General features: G+C 47.3%; 1 protein-coding gene across 1 annotated transcript; it reads right to left on the bottom strand.

Annotated features, from left to right (window-relative positions):
* Window positions 1–5,505: 5,505 nt before the first annotated feature.
* Shakb (shaking B) lies at window positions 5,506–20,622 on the bottom strand. The gene is made up of 5 exons (XM_070668206.1): window positions 20,413–20,622; window positions 13,718–15,128; window positions 7,567–7,786; window positions 6,270–6,559; window positions 5,506–6,100 (listed from the first exon to the last, which is right to left on the bottom strand). Exons 2-5 carry the CDS (start codon window positions 14,078–14,080, stop codon window positions 5,852–5,854), a joined length of 1,122 nt encoding a protein of 373 aa, XP_070524307.1. The 5' UTR covers window positions 14,081–15,128; window positions 20,413–20,622; the 3' UTR covers window positions 5,506–5,851.
* Between the last annotated feature and the right edge of the window lie 1,179 nt (window positions 20,623–21,801).

The following is a 21,801-nucleotide window of genomic DNA, read 5'->3' as shown; positions in this document are numbered from 1 at the left end:
CAACCGGCAGGCCGATCCTTCTAATCCCCGCGATTGATCTTCGTAATTTATCTCCTCTTCTTTTTAAGGGCCCCCCTTCTTTCATAAGGTAAATCGTAGATCAGCGATGACGATTAATTTTCGTCCCGCCTTCCTCTTCTATCGGACGGCACCCGATCGGGGAAATGATTCGTACTCGGGGTACGAAGCCGCGCGAAAGATATGGTTAAAGGTAAACGGAAAAGAAAAAAAATAGTAATGCAAGGTATGGACGGTTGCGGCACCCGGCAGTAATTACGAAAATTCTTATCGGGGAGTAAGAACGCGTCCGCACATTTCGCACGCCAACTCCCCGCGTTCGGTGAATTTGCACCCTGGCACGCAGCGCTCTCGAGATGAAAGAGGTTGGCTCGCGCGACTCTCTGCCCGGCGGGGCGATCTTTTCCGCTTATCTGCGCGTCGCGTGTTCGCGATTAACAGGGAAGGACCGCTTATAAAGATGTAAAATACACCACGTCGTCGCGTTCGCACTTTAATCACGCTACGTCAATTCCGTACTTTCTATCAACTACGATTTGATCGTAACAGTAGTCAATTTAGTTGAAAATGCAAGATATCGTTTTTTTTCCTTGGATTTTTTTTTTTTTAATTAATAAGAATATTAAAATCTTTTTCCCATGACGATTGTTAAGAATAAATAAACATTGTTTCTCGAAAGCGGCGAGGCGAAAGTTAGAAAAACGAGCCGAGTGCTCAAATGATTATTCTTCTATTTTTTTTTTTCTTTCAACCATTACGCAATCAGTTTAGCTGCGAAAGACTCGTTCTGTGGGCGCGGGGATTGCGCCTTTCCTTCCGATCGCGTTCGCTTTCTTTCGCCGAAAAGACGGCGATGGACCCGCGGACCCGAGGCGAGAGAGACGGATGGCGGCGGGTAATCTTGCGATATCGGTGATAAGGGATCGCGATGATCCGCGGTGTAGGGACGAGCGAAAGAGACGAAGAAAAAAAAAGAAAAAGAAAAACAAAGGGAAAGAGAGAGGGAGAGAAAAGGAGAGAACGCGGGGGCGTGGGCGCCCAAGGCCTTCTGCTCGCCATTTACGGTCCGGCGTGACCGGACACGGAAGATTCGCGGGGTAAGGGAAAGAACGGGCGAGATACCCGGCGAGAGAAGAACCCCGCGATATAGCGTGGACAGCGGGCAGCGGGCAGGGAGAAACGAAGAAAGATCAAAGAGGGCAGGAGAGAAATGAATACCGTCGGGCCATTTTGGTCGCGCTGCAAACTGGAAAGACCACTCGAAACTCCGTCAGCGAAACGCGTCCGCTATAGGAGGATGAGCTCCGATCGTTCTCGCTCGGCGCAACTCATCCCCGGTGATCTCGCTCGAATTTCTCGCAGGCGGCCTCGAGCTCCCTCGCGTTTAGCGAGCTGACGATTTTCCTCCGCCCGGCGCAAATCGATTAATTTTCTGGACCACCCTCTCGGCCAGCGGCCCCGTCGCTTTTCCTCGAGTCAATTAATCCGCGCGTCGCGTCGCTGAAACGTGGGCTTTAACAGAGTCCGCGCCGCCGGCGGCTCCGCGAGGATCGTAAATTCCGTCCAGCGTCCTGCCGCAAGACTGACATATCATCTAGAATACGCAGCATCATTCTTGCATAACGATTATGCGGCGTGACTCGTCCCGACTTGGGCTCCCTTTAAAAAGCGCTTCCGCGAGAATGGACGTCGCGTGGGCGAAAGTCTCTCCGATACCGCGAGAATGATCGCTAAATCGCTATTTATTTATTTATTTATTTATTTATTTTTTATTTTTTTTATTTTTTTTTTTTTTTTGTACGTTTTCCTCCCGTCGTAATTCATCGGCCGCTTTCGAATCCCACGAAGAATCCCGCAACTTTCACGATCCACCGTTAGTGTTTTCCCGCATATATTCGTCACGGTGTACGCTGGAAAGCAGATATGGCGTTTGCTGCGCCGACGACAGCTAGCGAACGTAACTTTAGAGTCGTGTGTATCGAGTTTCACATGTGCCTCATGTGTGTACCGCGCCGGCCGGATTGCCGATGACCGATTTCCTCCCGTTTTCTCATCCCTTTGCCTCTGCCTCCTAGGGTTACGTACGCTAGCCCCTGTCGCCGCAGAAAACGCCATATCTGATCTTCGGTGTACGCAGGCGACGCACGCGGGACACGTTCGCGTTGGATTTCGCACCGTTTGCGCACCGCTGCCTTTTTCTTTTTTTTTTCTTCTCTCCCCGCGTATCGCCGATTTACTTTTACTGGCGTCACTCGTCGGTGACGTAAGTTACGTCGCCCGCATTATGCTTAAAAACCCGAATCGCGCAATGACCCTTCACTTTCGCGCACGGCGTCCTTGGACCAATTAAGAGAGACACGAAATTTACTCGGCGGAAGAAAGAATAATATGCGGACACCTGAGAAGCGCAATTTATACATCGCGCGCGTTTCTTCTATGACTACTGACAGGATTAAAAGCGAAACCTTGCCGTAAGAAAAGTTGATCGAAATAAGGAAAAAGAGGTTTCGAATTCTCTCGAAATAAAACAGAAAAATTAGCACCTACCGAAACACGCTCGATAGCGAACGCCGAAAGAATTGGGGCTCAAGCGAAACGTTCCCTCGGTTCGATTTTCGGACCAAGTCCAACTTCTCGCGCGGACTTTATCGCCCGGTATCGCCCGCGGCCGGGCAGTTTTGCGATGTCCGGGGCGAACTCTTTGGCAGAGGAGGGCAACGGACCGGTTGGTCCTCTCTCGCCGTCGCATTCCCGAATATGGCAACGCACATTTCGAGGCGCTGCGCTCTCACGGAGTATCGCACTCTGCCGCGCGACGCGCACGGAATATATTCCAAGTCGTTCAAAAATCGTTATCCTCCGCGCGCCGTGTACTCGAACGCGGTACCGCGTGTCTTAAATATCATCTGCGCTCGAAGGGACATAAATCATCCCGACGAAACGAGCCCTCCCATGCGAAATTTTTACCTGAAACGGACCTCTAAATGAAATAATAGACGATCGTAATTTATCGCGGATATTTGAAGCGATGATACACGTGGCTCTTAATTTATAGTTATTTCTCGCTGAGACGGTATTTCTTTTTTCTCTTTTTCTTTTTTTTTTTTTAATTCAACATAGTACATATAATTAATGTTTAATCATAAAGAAAATAACAAGGAAAGCTTAGAAAAAAAAATTGAAGGAAATGTCTAAGTACGTGAGCTGGGGAGTGAAATAAAAAGCTTCGTTTCTTCATCTTAAAAAGAAATCTGTTTATTAATTAAATGAAAATAATTAACGCTTTTTAGGTGCTCGTAAATGTGATGCGTTAATAAAATACTCTTATTTAAAAATTGACGTTGGCATCGACAAAAAGCGGTTTACAAATTTCAAACGTTAAAGAAAAAGATTAATTAATTTTAAAAAAAAAGAAAGAAAGAAAGAAAATGAAGAATTAGACAACGCGATAAACTTAAAAAAAACGCTATAGCACTTTGGAATCATTAATCGATATCACAAAATTAACAACTCTTACAGTTTTAAAGTAACATACCTTTATTTTATATGCCGTCTTCATTTAAGTAGAACGAAGACATACAGCAAAGTCGATCGTACTGATCGGTGGCAGTGTGTTCTTCATCAACAGGTGAACAGCTCGCGGTCAATAATTACGTAGAATATTACGACTAGGCTACAATATTACGTTCTTGTACCAACGGCTCGAGTAAAAGAAATATATTCTTTGAAAACCAAACTCGCCGTCAAAAGAGATCGACGTAACGTCGGCCGGGACACGGCCACGCAATCTTTAAGTATATGGTTACAATCGCCTTCTTATCTCCCTTATCTAGTACTTACACTTGCGAAACGCGACGCGATCCAAGTTTGAAAAAAATTACACGCAGCATAAATTACACCTCGCATCCCGAAACATTACGGACCCCGAGCGTATCGGCACGATTTACTTTCGTCGTTTTCTTTAAGAAAATAATTCGTAGAGTTAAGATCGGAAATTTTTCCAGGAGGAAGTCCCTTGTTCTCCGATACTTTGTAAACGTTCCTCGACGAGGAGCTTTGGAAATTGGCTAATCAAAAGCAGGATATTTTGTGCGACGATACGCTCGATCGTCCGGCATGTTTTTCGCAGTTCTGTCTTTTCGCTTTCTGTCTTGTCGATCGACTGGTGCGATATATCCCGAAACTCGAAACGCCGTTTCCGAAGTGTCTTTTCACGATTGTCGCTGTCAGGGGGGTTGGACGATGCGTCTTCTTGGCGAGTGCAGAAATGTCGGCGATATCATTTTGGTCCTTTCCATCGCTGTCTCTGTCTTTTCGTTCGCGGGTCCACCGGCTGAACCGGTATGTAATTTCGTCGAGTTCAACTCCCTGTGCTGCGAGACGTGGACCGGGTACACCTTTTTGCTCCACTGCGTTTTAAGTTTCCTAGAAAGTAGAAACGCGAGATAGATACGGGTAACGTACAAGAGAAATCACATGAAGGCAGGCTCTCTTCTTTCTTTCTTTCTCCTGTCCCAAAAAAAAAAAAAAAAATTTTAAAACGTAAATACCGCGCGCGATGTCATCTGTTTACATCATAATGGAATGCGCGTAGATCATAAAAATACATAGCGAATGTAAGACGCGTAAGAACTAGACGCTCAATTTCGTAAAGTCGAAAGTATACGTGTTATAATCCGCATCCCCGCTGTCTTCTCTGAGTGCACGTCCGCCGGTCGCGTATGCAGCACCGGGATCGCTGAACTCGCCGAAACCGCGGCCGGTTTTCCGATTGTTCGAGGATGACTAGCGAAAGTGCATCCTCTTTCTCGCAGCGGGCTGTTATCTTCGCGGGCGCGCGGGGGCACCTAGCTATCGCTGTCGCATCGCCTCGAGCTCGACGAGCAACAATCGGCGGAAGGGAAAAACGCGTCTCTTGGTGAGGCCGGGGCCGCGAATCCTCGGGGAAGGCCCGTCGGCTCGTCTTCTCAGGCTCCGGCCGCGATCGCACGTCCCGCGCCGTTCGTGGATGCGTCGACGGCCGCGCGATGCAGATGGCAGAGAGCGAGGCTGCCGCAGCGGCGAATCGAACGTGCCGACCCTCCGAGGCAACCTGCAACAATAATCGTCCGACTCATGGCGCGCATCAAGCGATCCCCGTAGATTGCGCCGGACACGGTCAATTGATCTATGGACATCGCGCCGGGACACGCGTCTTCTACGCCGCTCTTTTAGTTGTGGCAGGTGAAATCGTGAACGCGCACGTGCCTGACGCGGCATCGTTTTCTTGCGATGCGGCCGGCGCAGATCGTCTGATACTTGCCGTTATATTGCTAAACAATACCGACGAGCAGCTCCTTTCAAGGCAAAATCACTCCGCGACCGGTTTCGAAATAGAAATATCGGTGATTTTTGTAAAAGATATATTGTATACGATCTACGATATTTTTTAGAATTTTTTTAAAAATTGTTTTTAACATTTTTAAACAAAAAAAAAAAAAAAAAAAAAAAAAAAGTAAAATTGCAGGCTTATTTATGTATATCGGAAAAAAAAAACAGAATTCCGCAAAGTGCACGTACGCTCTCTGTATGAAATTAAGATTTTTTGCACGACGTCGATCGTGCCGCAATATCGCGGCTCAGGTAATGTCGGTGATAGAAGCGAATCTACCTAGCGCGCGTCCACGAACGCTATCCAGCGCGCGTATATCACGTAGGCAGATCAGCAGATGCGCGCCGGCGATCGCTCAAGAATTCAATACGTTCCTGAATGCCAGTGTCATAAAGAGCAAGTTATTCAGCGGACACCTACGCGAGCGGTGAACGAGAACGAGGAGAGAGACGCTCACCTCGATCAGGCTTCTTGAAGCTCGCCCTTCACTCCCGGCACGCCGTGGTGGTGCCTGGAGGCGAGCTTGTTCGCCAGCTCGTGCATTACGTCTCTGTAGATCACGGTGTCCAAATTCTCGCCCAGCATGTAGAGAAGGAACCAGTCGCCGACTTTACTGCGGCGCACTATAGTCTCCACGGCGTCCCTCCGCACTAAACGAAACCTCATTCGTAGTAGATAAACCCTCGTGCGTGGCGAAAATATTATTAGGATCTGCGAAACAAATTAAAAAAAGAAAAAAAAGAAATAAGAAAAAAATTAACGTTATAAGATTTTATTATTCTGAAGACAGTATATGCAGCTGATGCTTAAAAATTGAAAAGATTACGAGTATTAGATTAAAAATGCGAAATAAAGGGAAAGTCTTCCCGGGATTACTGACCCTATATAAAACCGTGAGGAGACTGAGCACGCCGAGGAAAAGGAACCAGAACCACAGAAAGACATAGATCTTCTCGTTCACGACGTTCAGAGGCAGTATACAGACGGCGTCATGTCTCTCGACTTCGCCGCTGACGCCGTACTTGTAGAAGGTGCATTTGGTCATTCTTGGAAACACGTAAATCATCGGATCCACTCGATCCTCCTGATCGGATTCGAGGAACCTGAGCACGTCGATGCCAAAGGTCCAAAAAGCGCCGTCGAAGAAACGATTCATCAGAAACATCTGACCTGCGACAAATGTGCTCGTTGCTTTACAATTTTAAATCATAATGCGTACAATACCGATCGCTTGATAGCTCTTTAAATATTTCTCCAATAACATTTAATAAAAAGCATCTAAAATTATTAATAAAAAAATCCGACAAACAAAGCCCACACGAATCGCGACGTAGAAATAAATTATTTTTAAACCAATTTCGCGCCCGAGTTCTAAAACGTTGCATCGTAACTTTGCGTTAAGCCAAATTATATAATATATAATATTAATACATATAATTTTGTAGAGCTTTCCCAGATAATTAAATCATACGAGGGATTATATTCCCATATATTTCCGTTGATAATCATATCACGCTGTAATTGGGACACGATAGACACCGGATAAAATTGACGAGCTATCTCATAGCAAATCGGGTAGTCGAGCTTGCGAGAGGTCGGCCAGCTGTATCGCTGCCAACTTTTACGGTGAATCATTCATTCATTCGCCGCTCATTACGCCTTCCTTTTTCTTACAGCGCGTGCTTGTAAAATTAACACCGATAGGCTAGAGATAGCTCGTTAAATTCCACAGTCCACGCTACGAAAGCGGATTAAATTCCTGCGCGCAAGCAAGATCTTTAACAGCGGTTCAATTTTACGTAGAAATTTTTTCACTTCTCAAATTTACCGTCGCGCCGCCTCTGGCTTTAAAGAAACGTGAAACCCCAACTTCCGTGTCATCCGCGCGGACGTGTACGCGTCTCGTGCGACGAAAGCGAAACGTTTTTTTTTTTTTTTTAATACCATTCTCAAACGCGCAACTGGTTTATGTTTATCGATGGTAAGCGGAAGATACGCGGTGACGTTCGCCGCCTAACGGGTCCGCGAAATCCGGAATGCGCCCGCGTTACGTCACGACGAGGGACGGGCGTTGTTGGTCCTCGCAGCTCAAACATTGACTCGACGCGGACTAAGGTAGAAAAGAAAATGAAAAGAAAGAGAGAAAAAAAATAAGAAACGAGTCCGGGCTTACTCACCGATTACATTCAGCAGCGCGAGGACCTCGCATAGGTAGTACCTGTATGCCCACCAATTGTGAAACCGTAGGTTCTCCCAGAGGTAGTCGAGTAGCATCTTCTTCTTTTGCTTTTTCTCCACCTCGGAGCAGAGCCCGATGTCGAGATCCATCATGAGGGCATGAATCTTGCCACCCTCCCATCCCTTCCAAAGCCAGCGCGGGGTGTAAAAGAGAATCGCCTGCGAGAAAAGCGCCGAGTGAATAAATACCGATCGCTGATATATCACCGAGGGTGTTTCCCGTGAGAGGCGTATCTACTTACATCTAAACGCGTAACCGCGAAACAAGTTATCGTTAAAGTACCTCGCGCCCGACAATCTGCCGGATAGAAAAAAAATTTTTATCCCGTTAACTAATCTGAGTTCGGTCGAAAGGTTTAGTGTATTTGACAACATTTTTATCTCGCTACAATATTTTTATACATATATTACGCTATCGTGAATTCGCGTGTGAATTAAAAAACGAGCGCCTAACGATTAACGTTTAAAGTAGAACGAGCGGGGTATCCCGGATCGAAAGCTGCGTCGTCGTCGAATTTTTATATCGCTACCTTTATCTCGGTATTTTATTAATTTTCCCGTGATATTTTTACTCGATAGCATCGCGGAATATCTTGTAGATTAATAGTCATGCTCGGAGAGAGAAGAGAGGGAAAAGGGGGAGAGTAATCTGAAGCTAATTGAATCGAGATAAACTGATCGCGCATTAGAATTTCCGAAGCGATGTCAATGCACTTATCGAGACCGCGATGTGGGAGTAAACCCTTTCTCACGGTATATAAAGCTTTCTGGCTTATCGCCAGGGGCCTCGGGTCGTGCTTGCCGTAGTACGCGATCGAATATAGATACGTACGCTGGTCGCGCGTTTACCCCCTCGCCGACGTGTTGGCGGGCGTTCAGAAAATCCGAATTAAATTGCAATTTACGCAAAGCCCGAGCGACTGTTAATGAAAGTACGTGCTTAAGGCGCGCGGCGGAACTTTAATGGGTTTCCCCAAAAACGCTCTAACATCTCCGCGCGGCCACATTGTTTCTCAGAAGTGCAGAAACGACTTATTATTTTGGCTTTGGGACAAATGATGGTGCGAAATGACGGGTAAATCTCGTCGCGGATAATATTGAGCGTTCCCCTAGCGAAACAATAATCTCGTAACGTCGCGCGAGCTTCATCGTTTTACACGTAAAGTCTATAATTAAAATACGATGCTAATATTTCTTCCTTTCTCTATTTTCTTTTCAACTTTAAAGTGTAGGGTGAGTTAAGTACATTTTAAAATAAGTTTTATGGAATACAAATTTCGACAGGTCCACCCGAGTCGCGTGGAAAGTATAATAAATGTTACGTAATTTTTTTTTTTTTCTTATTTCTTTCTTTTTTCTTTTTTCTCAATACTGTTTAGAGTATACGTGGTTTACGTATCGACGACAGAATTCTTTCGGAATGGGTGGTCCGACCTCGCTCTTGACAAGATTACGAAGAAACGTAAAATAAACCCGCATGTCAGTCCGATTGTACGATTCGCAGCTTTTAGCATTATCGCGGGAGAACGCCTGCGTTGTAAAGAGAAAAGGAAAATGCGCGACCGAAAATAGATCTTCCTCTCTTCTTCTCTGTTCCCTTGCCGAGGGATCGTGCCGCGGCCACATATGCTGCCCTGCTGGAAGGGCATTTATATCCTCCCTTTCAGTGCTCGAACTAGTAGATTTGCATAAATTTCTTTAGATATGCAAATATTCGCGCAACGTCGATGATTATGTTTCGCTGCCGATTCTTTATGCAATTCCACGCGGAATACAATGAAGTAACGTCGTAATTAATTTTCAGCCTCCGCAGAGCTTTAATAAAACAGTAGGATCTCATTCATCGTACACCGCGTCAAGTTTTTCAATTTTATTGAGCGCTTCTTCTCTTTTTTTTTTTAATTTTTTAATTATGTTAATCACATTAGCGGCGTGCTTTGTCAACGTAAGAACGACATGCGACCGTTGGATGTTTTCTGTCGCGCGTTGATCTAAAAAACATATTCAACGTGCGCAGCAATCAATTGCAAAATAAATGGCGAGCGGGCGATTAATCGAAGAGCGAGAGAGAGTTGTAGGAACGTCGGGCGTATAAATAGAGGATAGTAAGAAAAAGAACGATATTGTACGTGCGCGAAGACGAGTAATGCTTGAGGTATGGGAGGCGGAGGTACGATCAAAGATAGCATCGAAGGTACATATGCATTTTCAAGGCAGCACTATCTGTAACCTGTATTTATGTATTGACGTTACGAACAAGGATTATCAATCACGCATAAACGAATACACGCATCGGGCCGATTTCCATGCTGCTCGATCGATACCGATTCACTTCTACATTTTCTCGACTCTGCATAATTCTTTTTTTTCGCAATTTTTAATCGGGGGTCTCTTAAAAAATAGCTCGCGCGTGGTTTCTTCTCGTAATATAAAATATATATTAAACGAAGATAGGGGGGGTTGAGGGAATACATAAAATGGAAGTCTAACGATCGATAGAGATATGCAGATTATGAGAAAAGAGCGTTTTCTTACTTGGAGTAGCAAGAGAAAGATAACCCACTGATAGTATTTGTGCTGCTTGACCAGCGGGTGGGGTGCGTGCCCGTGTCCCCCCTCGCCCTTGGTGTTTGACACCCCGGGGTAAGGCACGGCCTGGCCGATGCTCATGTTGAACGCGCGCACCATGCTGTACGTAGTGTGAAGCCAGCAGAAGGTCTCAAGCACGGCCTTGTCCACGGCCGTGGTGGCTTCGCAGTGTATCGGCGAGCCGGAGATACTTTTGCAGGCGAGGGTGAGGCAGCCGCCTAGCAGCACCGCCACGGTGGCGCGATAATGCAATCGGAATATCATCGAGTCCTCGGAAACTCTGTGCACCTTGAAGAGCGAACGAATCGAGCCGAACAGATCGATCATTTTGAGCATTAGCGGCATGTTAAAACCCGACGTAGAGGCGACTTTGTTCTAGTCGCCTGGTAATCCCTCCCGCGACTTTCCTCCTCCTCCTCCTCCTCCTCCTCCCCCCCCTCTCTCTTAGGTCCCCCTTTTATCGCTTTCTTTTTACCGGCGTTTATTTTAAGCGTGCTCTATTTCTGCGCACAGAGCAATCTCGATCCTACTGGAAATCCTTTAAACGAACCGCACGACGAGCACCAGATGTTTAATCGCGCTTAGTACTCCCTTGCTTATTTAGATACTTTCGGGGTAACGGTATCGAATAAAAGTATGATTTACATCTCCCTAGGATCGCTAATCGCAAAACTTTTAACTTTCGCTCGCAAGCTAATTATCTCGGGTCCATCTTTTAACCGTTAAAGTACAACCGCCGGGTGTTGCTTCGATTCAGACGTCGGAAATAGATTATGGAATAAAGCGTCGTAGGAGCGCAGCGACAATCGTAAAAGTAGACCACCCGTACAGTTCATCTCTTTGCTCTTCTACGAGCCTTCAGATTGAATCGAGGGACGCGGTGCACGTCGCATGGACTTTCGGTGGGTGTATAAGCCGGTCGTAAAAATCACACAATACTGTTTACTTTTCCCTTCCCTTCGATTTGCTTTTCTCCCTTCGTTTATTCTTCTCACCCCGATCCTATTTGTCTTTCATATGTGAATATAATGTCCCTTCGACGCTGACCCTTTCACGTGCAACGGAATACATCGACGTCTCTCTTCCTTGCGGTTGCGTCGGCGAGAAGATGCATTTCGTCGTATATATACATATGTATGTATATTTTTTACGCACGATTAATTAATTAATTCATAAAAAAAAATTTTTTTTTTATGCATTTTGTCGCTCGTACATTTTTCACTTCGTTTTTCATCACTGTAGGGAATAATTCCGTTTGCTTCCGCGATGAAATTTGATTTAATCCGAATCGAGTTGTAACGACACAAAGCAGATGCGATAGAGAAGTTAAAGACGACAAATGGAGTTGGAAAAGAAACACGCACGTGAGTCTCGGATACAAGCTGTCGGAAGACTGACTGGACTTGAGAGGTATCCCTTGACCTCGATGCTAAACACATAACATATTATCTTGCATGTCTTGGTCAGCATGAAAGGCTGATCGACAAAATATCAAAGTACATTATCCGCAATCTAATTTACGTTACTCTGCTCGCGGGATTTCAAACTATTTTTTTCTTTTTTTTTTTTTTTTTTTTTTTTAATGCGCGGCGAACAGCCGATCGATTCCGTCATTTTGCGGAACGCGAGCCAACGCGGTCTAATATTACAATAAGATTCAGCGCGTTCGAAATCACGTGTGACAGATAGCTCGCGAATATTAATGGGAGTTCAATAATACGCTCGGCATACATATATTAAACCCGTGACGTTCCTAAAAATTAATATTAAGACGGAGAATCTCGATGCACAGGCACGTTGATTGACGTCGTTATCGACGTGTAAACATTTGTAATGCGACATATTTAGAAACTAGAACTAGAAATCTTTTTTCCTCTTCCGTGACCGAGCAAGAATAAATTAATGAGATGCGATTGAGTTTTTGCTAATTTTTTTTTTTTTATATAATTAGCCGAGGACGAAAATAAGTCTGTTTGGCGCGATGCAAAAAGGGCGGACGTGATACATAGGCAGGGCAGGCATCATTGTTCGGTGTAAACGGCGAAATTAGCTCAACGATAATTATAGAAATGCGCGGGGAAATGTGTATCGGCGAAAGGGAATACATTGGGGAGAGGCGGGGAAAAAAAAAAAAAAAAGAAAGAAAAGAAAAAAAAAAGCGGCGACTATTCGCTGTAAACTGTACAGTTTGCTTTGAGACGCCGGACGAAAAAACACACGGCGAAGGGAGACGAGGAAATAGACGGAGAACCTTCGTAGAGGGATAGGCTGTCATCGGCCGAGTTTATTTTGAGACATCAATGCGAGTAGCATGAAAGAAACGCGCGAGAGCACAAGGAAAATACTACGGGATCGCTATTTCAGGTGTTCGCGACGCGCCATTAACTTCCTACAGCGGCCTCTCTCAGCTTTGAAACAATTAGCTATCGGCAGGCAGGTGTTTGGCACTTAATTAAAATATTAAAAAAAAAAAAGGAAAAGGAAAAAAATAAAAGAATTAAAAGGAAAAATAAAAACTAGGCTTCTTAACGGCATTACGCACCTCAGAGCGATGTTCCAGCCCTTCCGAATAATTTGCATATTTGATATCACGCCAAAGCTCATTTATATATATATATATATATATATATATATATATTTTTTCAAGTTACGTAAATTTATAACGCGCGGCGTTGTGTAACGTGTGATGGGTTAATCATGCTAGCCGCGACGGAGTTAAACTTTCCGGGGCCGAAAAGGCGAAGCAACGCCGGCCGTTTTTGATCGTAATCGCCTTTGATCGAGGCGATCGCACGGTAGGCAAACCCCTCCCCCTCTCCCCTCTCGACGACCAAGTTCAGCGCGTTGTTATGCTTAAGGTTTCTTTCTTGGCAATGGACTAGATGGCAAAGCCTTCGGCGATCGACGCGCGGGTTGCCCGGAGTCGTCGGGCGGGAAGGATTGATGGATGAGTAACGTTCGCGAGTGCAGCGCTAAAAGCACCGGTGCGTTTTATGGCCCGCACGCAAACCGCACGTTGATGTTAAACGTGGGTGCTTGATGTTTTACTTGTCTAATAGACGCGTACGCGAAAGGCATGAGTTAGGAGCGAACTATTACATTTGGCGTTAAATAGACGCGTATAAATTTTCACATGGGATTTTCGTATTACGAATATACGCTATCCGCGGTGGTGCTTTGGTGGTGCCGCGGTAGCCGCACTTGCAAAAACACCCGCGACGTATATCACGTTAGTCCCACACTCTGCACCCAGTCGGTCAGCGTGTTATTATTACTCGGCCATCTAAACTCTTAACGTATTATTATTCCGCGACTTAAAATTCCACTCGTCGCATGCATTTGCATTCATTAATTTTTTTGCGCTCAAATTTTACATTCCGTTCGAGGGCAAAGTATTAGTTAAAATTCCTTAAGCGGTCGGGTTAGCGAGAATAAATTAGCCGGGACGCCAGATCCAAAAGACCAAGAGCGACCCGAAGTTATCGGCCGACGTGTGATTACCTGTAGGAAAAGCATGAAGCAGACCCACTGATAGTACTTGTACTCCTTCCGCTCGCTTTCGGGATACGATTTGGAATTGTCGACGCCGGGAAAGGGCACCTCCAGGCCCTCTCGCTTCCGGTACGCCGCGGTAATCGTGTACGTGCTGTGTATCCAGCAGTAAGTGTTCAGGACATCCTCCGGCAGGTCCTTGCTGTGTATGCAATCGATGGGGTTGCCGACGTACTGGCGGGTCGTGACGATCAGGGAGAACGCTATCAGCAATATCACCGTCAGACTGTAATGTAGGCGGAAGACGGCGCTGTCGATGTGGATGTGCGAGATTTTTATGAGACTCTTCAGACCGCGAAATATGTCCAACATCTTGGTACTAAAATGAGAAACCAGAGACCACGCCGGGTCACGGCGATTTTTCCCCCTTAGGTTAACGTCTCTGTAGAACTTCGCGTCGGGGACCTTTGCTTTTCGTCGACTATCTCACTGTCCAAGCACAGCACAAGTCCCGCAACTCGAAGCAAAAGTCCCGAAAGCACGCGTAGATTTTACTTAAAAAGAGAAAATTATTAATCGCGGGTATTTGATATTTGGTTCGTACTTTAAACTCGACAACAACTTCCCATAAAGAGATCCGTGTTCACTTTATCACTTTATTTCTTCGATTATTAACTCTGCGGTCCCTCTCTGAATAGCAAAAAAATATCTCGGCTCGTCGAAAAATATAATGCCGCATATGTTTCATTTGCATTTTTAATAATTACTCTGGCATTTTATATATATATATATATATTTATCTGCGCATATATGTATTATCTTTGGTCGATCGAGAACTGTGAAATATCATCTTCTTACGATTTAAGCCTTATCCTAAATCTTATCCTTACTGCTATAAATACTGTTTTCTTAAGTATCGATTACTGTTCGTCTTTGGCATTCGAATCTTCTGAACAACGCTAGTCAGCCTCACACTTTTTTCCCCCCCGCAAAGAAACGCGGGACAGTTTTCTTTCTCCTTTTTAATTTTTTTTTCTTTACTTGTATTTAACCGTATCTCTCGCAATCGCTCCGTCGTCTCTATTCAACGAACGAGCGTGTTCTTCGGGAAAAGCTGGCCGCGCGGACGATCCCTCGATCGCCGAATCGCTTTGCGATCGGCGGTGACAGGCCACTTGAAGTAATCCGGTGTTCCTACGGCAGTAGTCTTCCCGCACATTCTTCTCGTATTCTTATTCGCGTGTCGCGACTTCTAATCTGGGCCATTCGAGTCAGCACAAATATTCGCGTGACACCCTCGGTTCTCGCGGTGACACGGGCAGGATTAGTCGATCTCTCTCATCTCCGCGAGCCCTCGAGGAACAGACCGGCGATATGCGAGCTCCTAAAATACCTTATCTCACGGTCTCCCCTGGGTATTCTGAAAAGAAGAGTTTTCGCTTGAAATCTCGTTCGCATTTTATGGCTCCCCCTTGCTGTCATTCGCGCGAGTGAATTACGAAACGACCGCGTATACCGATTGGACACTTCGGAGCGAAGCGTCTTTCGCGGGTTACCAAAATCTGTACCGCGATATTCTCGGAGAGTTGTCCGTGAAAGTGCGAAAAAAAAAAAAAAAAAAAAAGAAATCTTTACGACGCGCCCTGTTCCCGCGATTTCGCGTATTTCGCGTCCCGCCGTGCATGTTGATGCCGTAATAAAGTCGCCGTAAATCCCTCGGCGTTTTTCGCCTTTTTTTTTTTTTTTTTTTTTAAGCGTCGAGAAAAGGGAGCGGATATGATTTGTTTTATCGAAAATCCAACGCTCTAATTCGAAGGCGTCCTCTTTCATAAAACGAGAAGAGAGCGGATAAAGTGACGTGTCTCGGAAAATTTCGGAGAAAGCGTACGAAAATATCTGCTTCCCGGCCTCGCTGTGCTGCAACTGTCGTCTCCCCGCGAACTTAATGAAATTGATATACATCACGAAAGGACCGGGCGTTTAAAACTTTTCTTCTTCTTTAAAAAAAAAAAAAAAAAAAAAGAAAAGAAAAGAAAAAAGAAAATCAAAGCGCGTTTAGATTATTTCTGTACACGCTCGCGAACGCAGCAAATATTTCTAGCGCATTACGAATCGATTATTACCGAATGCGTCAGAAAGAAGGCTTCGCGGAATTCACGAAGGATCCTCGCTTATTAGTTCCCTCGCGAAACAATCTGTCAAAATGTAACGAGAATTTACCCCGGCTCGCCCGTCCGTTTCCAGATACGGCGAAGTAAGTAAGTGCATCTCGGGTGCAGCTTTCGAAATGGACCCGTCAGAGGAGATCAATTCGTCTTCCGCGCTACGCGGCGGACAAATCGATTTAGATCGCGGCGAGAAAAAGATCCGATTACGCGCCCCGCTGTGTAAAAGCCGAATTAATTCCGCCCGACGGACTCCCGCGCTGCTAATCGCGAGCTCGCGTTACTCCCGATTCAATTCCCGGTGCGATTTCAAGATCAAGTACGACCCCGGGGTCCGTTTTCAAGGTGAAGGGTCGTCGATAGGCTGCCGCCGATAGGTTGCCGCTGATAGAAGGCACGCGGGCCAAGCGAAATCATCTCGCGGAACGACCCCAAGCTCGAACCGCCCGGATTCAAGTTGATAATTCGCGGTGGATTCCAGCTTCCCCTCCCGAGGAAGTATCGCCGCGTGCGTATCCGCGACGGTTCTTTGCCGTACGTTTCGAAAGTATAAGGGGCTCCCTACGACTCGGCAAAGTTCGTGCTGTTGGTCCCGTGCCAAGATAAGATGCGCCCCGCCGTAACCATTTTAGAGTTGAAACGTTTTTAGGAAAATAAAACATTTTACACTTGTTTCTCGGCGCGAGCGACCCGCCGATGTTTTAACGGGCCAGCCGTGGAAATGGAAATAAGGGGGGAGGGAGAGGAAGGGGAGAGGCGGGAGAGAAACGTTGAAACGTGCCAAAATTATCAAGCGCTTTGAAACGTAAAGAAACAGTTTCGCGTTGGGCATTAACAAAAATTCTCCCGGTCGGTAGCGTGAATTCCGGTTAACCCCGGTGGTTCTTCTCGCGCGTCGTCGGCAGGTGCACCGCCTGAAATCCTTCCGAGAAAAAGATCTATGGGGACCGAGACACGCTCCAGCTGCCTATGAATATTTGCAAAAGCGCTAGGTGTAAAGCGACGTGTTCAGTAAGCCGTTTCGCGATTTCCTCGCGATACGCGAGACCACATTGCCGTTAATCAATCCCGGGCGCGTTGTAATTTATAAATAATCTCGATTTGCATGTATAATTGCGGTCGCGGCCTGCGATTTTATTTTCAAATGAACGAGTGCAGAGCCAGCGTATCGAAATTTATGCAACTCCTCGCGCTGCCAATTAGCTATCAATTTCCTGCTAATCTCCGCACGGCGATGGCTAAGCGCAGATAAAGTTAATTCCTGAACATTAGCGTCCTCGTGGCCTCCCCCGCCGAACCCCCCTCACCCTCTTCCCTCTCGGACGTAGCGGATATCCGCGGTCCCGTCTTTCTTATTTGACCGCGCGGAGATGAGCAACGTATATACGCGCGGCATAAATACGAACGCAGCCGGGAGAAACTTTTTCCAGATGCGGCTGAGCGATAGGGAGTATCGCGGGATGATAAGTGAGACAAGTGGTACCGGCGGATACACAACGAGCACGGAGGATTGCGAAGTCTCGGCGAAATGCTCGAGGGGCCCCCCCGGCTTTATTTATAACCCGCCGCGATGGGGTCCCTCTCGTAATTTTTTCCCTCCCCGAGTCCCATTAATGCCACGGGCCGGCGGCGAGTAAGCGAAACGATCGAAAACTCGGCGGCAATTAACGCACCGGCCACTTCAAAGGCACATCCGCTTTGATACGGCGTCTCCCTTTTTACCCTTCCGCCCTCCCCCCTTCCCCCGTCAGCTCCCTTCTCGCGCACGCGGCGGGCGTTACGACGCGGTTTTCACCCGCGCCGCGTCGAAAACGAGCCGGGCCGGGCGAGAAATTAGGAGGCCCGTAATGCCGTTTGACGTGCGCGCGCTATTCTATTTTAGCGTTTACGCGCGCGACTGCACTTCGAGGCGAAAGCCGCCCGGGGCGGCAAACAGCGTAGAGCGTGCGGGAATACCTGAGGGGCAAAAGCGAAGCGAGCGAGGCGCTGTGGAAACGTTACAGGGACTTCTCCGCGTCTCGCTCGCTTCGTCTTTCGGGATAGAACGCGCGCGATCCGGAAACTTTGGATGGCTGAAAGCAGCGTGGACCCTTCGTGTCACCCTTTAAAACCCCTGGTCTCGTCGCCACGAAGATTCGGATAAGAAATTGGATATCGTTGACAGACGAGAGTTATCAGAGAGGTACCATTACGTGAGAAATCGTTCCAACTTGATTCCCCACGACTAGCCGACGAGATCGGAAACAATTTCAACGAAATGCGATCGTTTCGCGAATCAAATAATCGTTCGCGCGGGATCATATCTCGACTTTGGCTGCGATCGCTAGACGTTTATCCGCGGTAATGTTTCCAGGAACGTTTAATCGAATCGCAACCAGATCGCAAATCCGATCCGCAAATGGGATCCGCATCATCCCCGCGATATAAATCGAGCTTTTAACCGCGGCCCCGTCGTTCTTCCCCCCTCGTCCCTCCGAGTTCATTCAGAATGTTTATCATCTGCGTTCTTTAGAGCAACGTTAAGTATGGACCACGGCAATGCCATTTCGAGTTTTTTTTTTTTTTTTTTTTTTTTTAACCGAGCGCCTTTAACATGCCATTGCAGGCATACCTTGAAAAGCGCTGATGGTAATCGCCGCGGTCTTTCAGATTGCCGGCATCGCTCGCCGGACTTTATTCGCCGCGACCTTCCCAACAAAAGAGAGAAACGTCCTGCAGAAAGTTTAACGTGAATACAATCCGACGGGAGAGGAGGCTGTCCTGGCACGGTTTATCAACCCCCTATTACTTTTACTTATTTACATTTTCCGTTCCGTCTCACTGTCGCGTATTAAACCACGAGATTAAATAATTGCAAGTTAATCGGCGCGCTTTTAATTGCTTAAAACACCGCCTCGAGTCCGCGGGCGAACGCGGACCGCTTTACCAGCCTGCCTCCGCCTTCTTCACGCGTGGAGATACACGTGTAGCCTAAATAGCTAAATTAATCCCGCGTGTCCACTTCTCGGCGTGTGTAAAAATACGAGCTTAATGTACGACCCCCGCGGATACTACTCCCGGGGTACTTGAAAATTCTCGGCCGCGCGAGTTGCATAACTCAACGGGATTTGGAGTACACGGCGTTTCTGTAACAGCACTTCGGATATTCGCTAATGAAGGCGGGCGCGAAGAGCGACGGGAGCGATACATCATCGTTAATAGATGGATACTCGGACAATCGCGAGGAGACCGATATAGAAGACGGACAAGTTTCGTGCCCGATAGCCCCGAGAACTGTGAATTACGCGGCTTGACGTCTTGTAGTAAACGCGCCGGACACGCGTGGTTTAAATAAAGCGCGCCGGCGTTTATTCGATTGGGATTGAAATCCCCGTGGCTCGACCGAATCCGTTTTATCTCGCGCGCGAATCAAGATATCCCCGCGATGACAAATGGAGCACGTCGCGCATTTACAACCGCTTAAATTGATACATACGGCGAGGTATCGACGCATCGCGCCGGAAAGCCGACGAAAATCCGCCCGCCGTTTCGTTCCAACGTATATAACTTGTCTCTTCCGTCATAGTAATAGTGCTGCGCGGTTTCACCGATCAAGTTACGTCTTATTATTCGACGACAATTTTATAGGCGCTCGAAACTAACGACCGAACGCGAGGAATGTTTTCAATCTAGACGTTTTTATTTCTGCGTGCGGTTTCCCTCCAAAGAATTTAAAAAGAAAAATTAAATAAAATAAAACAATAAACTTTTATGCACTATTAAAGGTTGATTAAAATCTGATAAATGAAATCAGAAATGTACTCGCTCGGGCGTTCTCTCTTCCTCTTGAAATCCCGTATGCGCGATCTCGCGGTATAGGGAGACCGATAATTTCAACACGAGACTCCGCACGCGAGATGAGACCTTTTGACCGATACTTGAGACACGCGGAATCCATGCGGGACGTTCGTCGAGCACGCTCGCCACGTTCGCGGGCAATGCATCATCGCGAACAAGGGTCGTCCGAAAATATCCGAGGCGGCAATCAGCAGCGATTGAAATCCGTAATGTCGCCGGGCGAAAAAGAGAGAATAAAGGAAAAAAAAACGTCCCTTACATCCCTCGAGGCGTCCCTTTCCGGCGACAGAAAAACGTACCGATCGCCCGGACGTTAAATAAAAATGTTCAACTTCTCCGAGTCACATTCCGTTCTCGTACAGCGCCTGGCGAGAAATTCTGCAGCGTCACAGCTCGAGCACAGGGGTAATCGACAAAGTGAGAAGATCGCGAGTCACTTGCCGCGCCGTAATTACAATCGCGAGCGAGGGTGACGGGCTCGACGGTGCACCTGTCGGGTTATCGCGCGCTCCGCTAATCTCGACGCGTCGGGATCGGCGGGACGTTAATGGTGCACGCGAGACACGCGTGTGCCGCCGCGTGAAATCTCCGTGACGATCCCGCCCTCGTAAGGAAATACGTTCCCGGTATACCGTCGTAATCTTGCGTAATCACGCGCGATCGGAATTCTCCCCGCGGCACCGGGAGAGAAGAAGAACCTACGTTTCCCGGTGACAATCGAGAGCGGCGGGCGAGGTTGAGAGTGAGAAAGGGCTTCAGCGCTCATGCCTGCCGGGATTTGCTCGGGACCAGCCGTCGAGATCAACTCCTTCTAGCTGGCTCGCGACGCCGTGGACCACCGGCAGTCCGTCATCTCGTCATCGGAATTCCCGTCGGCGCGACCGGCCGACGGACGGGTCCAGCGCGATGATCACTCGCGTCGGCGGCCTCTTCCACCTTCTTTTTTCGCTGCGTCCGCTGCGTCGAGCCTGCAGCGGGCAAGCTCGTCGTCCTCGTCGGCGTCCGGTTCGCGCTCCCGTCGATTTTCGTCGCACGCGCACGCACATTTCCGGCGGCCGCTGCTTCCGGTGGCCCGGCGACACCACGGCTTCGGGTCCCGCGCGGGCGGACTCGCACGCACTGCGCTCGCGGTCTCGGCTCGTCGGCTCCGGGGGCCACGGCGCGGCATGGCATGGCACGGCACGGCACCGCGCCGCATCTCCGCTTAGAAGCACGGAGACGAGGAGTCGGGCACGCTCCAGGAATAGAAACGCCGAACCCGAACCGAGCGGGCGAGCGAGCGCGTTCGCCTCCTCGGCGAGAGACTCCTCGCCGCCGCCGCCGCGCAGCATTTCACCGCGGCACTCGTCCCTAATTTAGGACCGATTCTTACGGCGCTTATATCACCTCTCTGTCAGAGATCGCGTTATCTTCTACTTTTTCCACCGTACCAAATGGCGCCTTTGAATTTTGTAGCGTTTATGTTTTTATAATATAACACGTCGATCCCCGCCGGCGTTATCGCGCGAGATAATCGTCGCGTTATTACGCCGAAATGAATTCAGCAATCGCGGAACGGCAGCACGTTCCTTATTTCCGTCTGATTATTTCCCGGTTTGGAATCACCGCGCAACGAGCCAGGGAAACGAGAGGCGATCCACGAAAAATCTGTCTTTTAACCGCCAATTACGTAGTCGATCGCAATTAAATACATAAACGACGTGTCTATCATGTCATATCTCGGCTGACGCGTTTACGTGATTTATTTACCGAACACCCGCGTTTCCCAGGTCCGTTGTTTGTTGATGCCAGTGGTATCGAGGACATCCCAGATGCCGTAAAAAAAATTATGTCGTTGCCCGATGAGTTAAACGTATAAAAAAATTAATCCAAGCGAATTTATTTATAACATTCTGATCGATAACGTATAACTTTTAATACTGACCACATCTGATTTTTATTTCTCATGAAGAAGTTAAGAAAATGTTTTGGGATATTAATTTTTATTTAGAAAAAGAAGCTTCTCGTCTCTCGGATTATTTCTTGCGTGTCAAGTTAGTTTAATTTTGTGTTACTTAACATTTTGTCGCGTCGTCAAGTTTTTTTTTTTTG

This window comes from Cardiocondyla obscurior, linkage group LG17 (assembly GCF_019399895.1).
Source record: "Cardiocondyla obscurior isolate alpha-2009 linkage group LG17, Cobs3.1, whole genome shotgun sequence".
Lineage (NCBI taxonomy): Eukaryota > Metazoa > Arthropoda > Insecta > Hymenoptera > Formicidae > Cardiocondyla > Cardiocondyla obscurior.
This window is presented reverse-complemented; position numbering and strand designations above follow the sequence as displayed.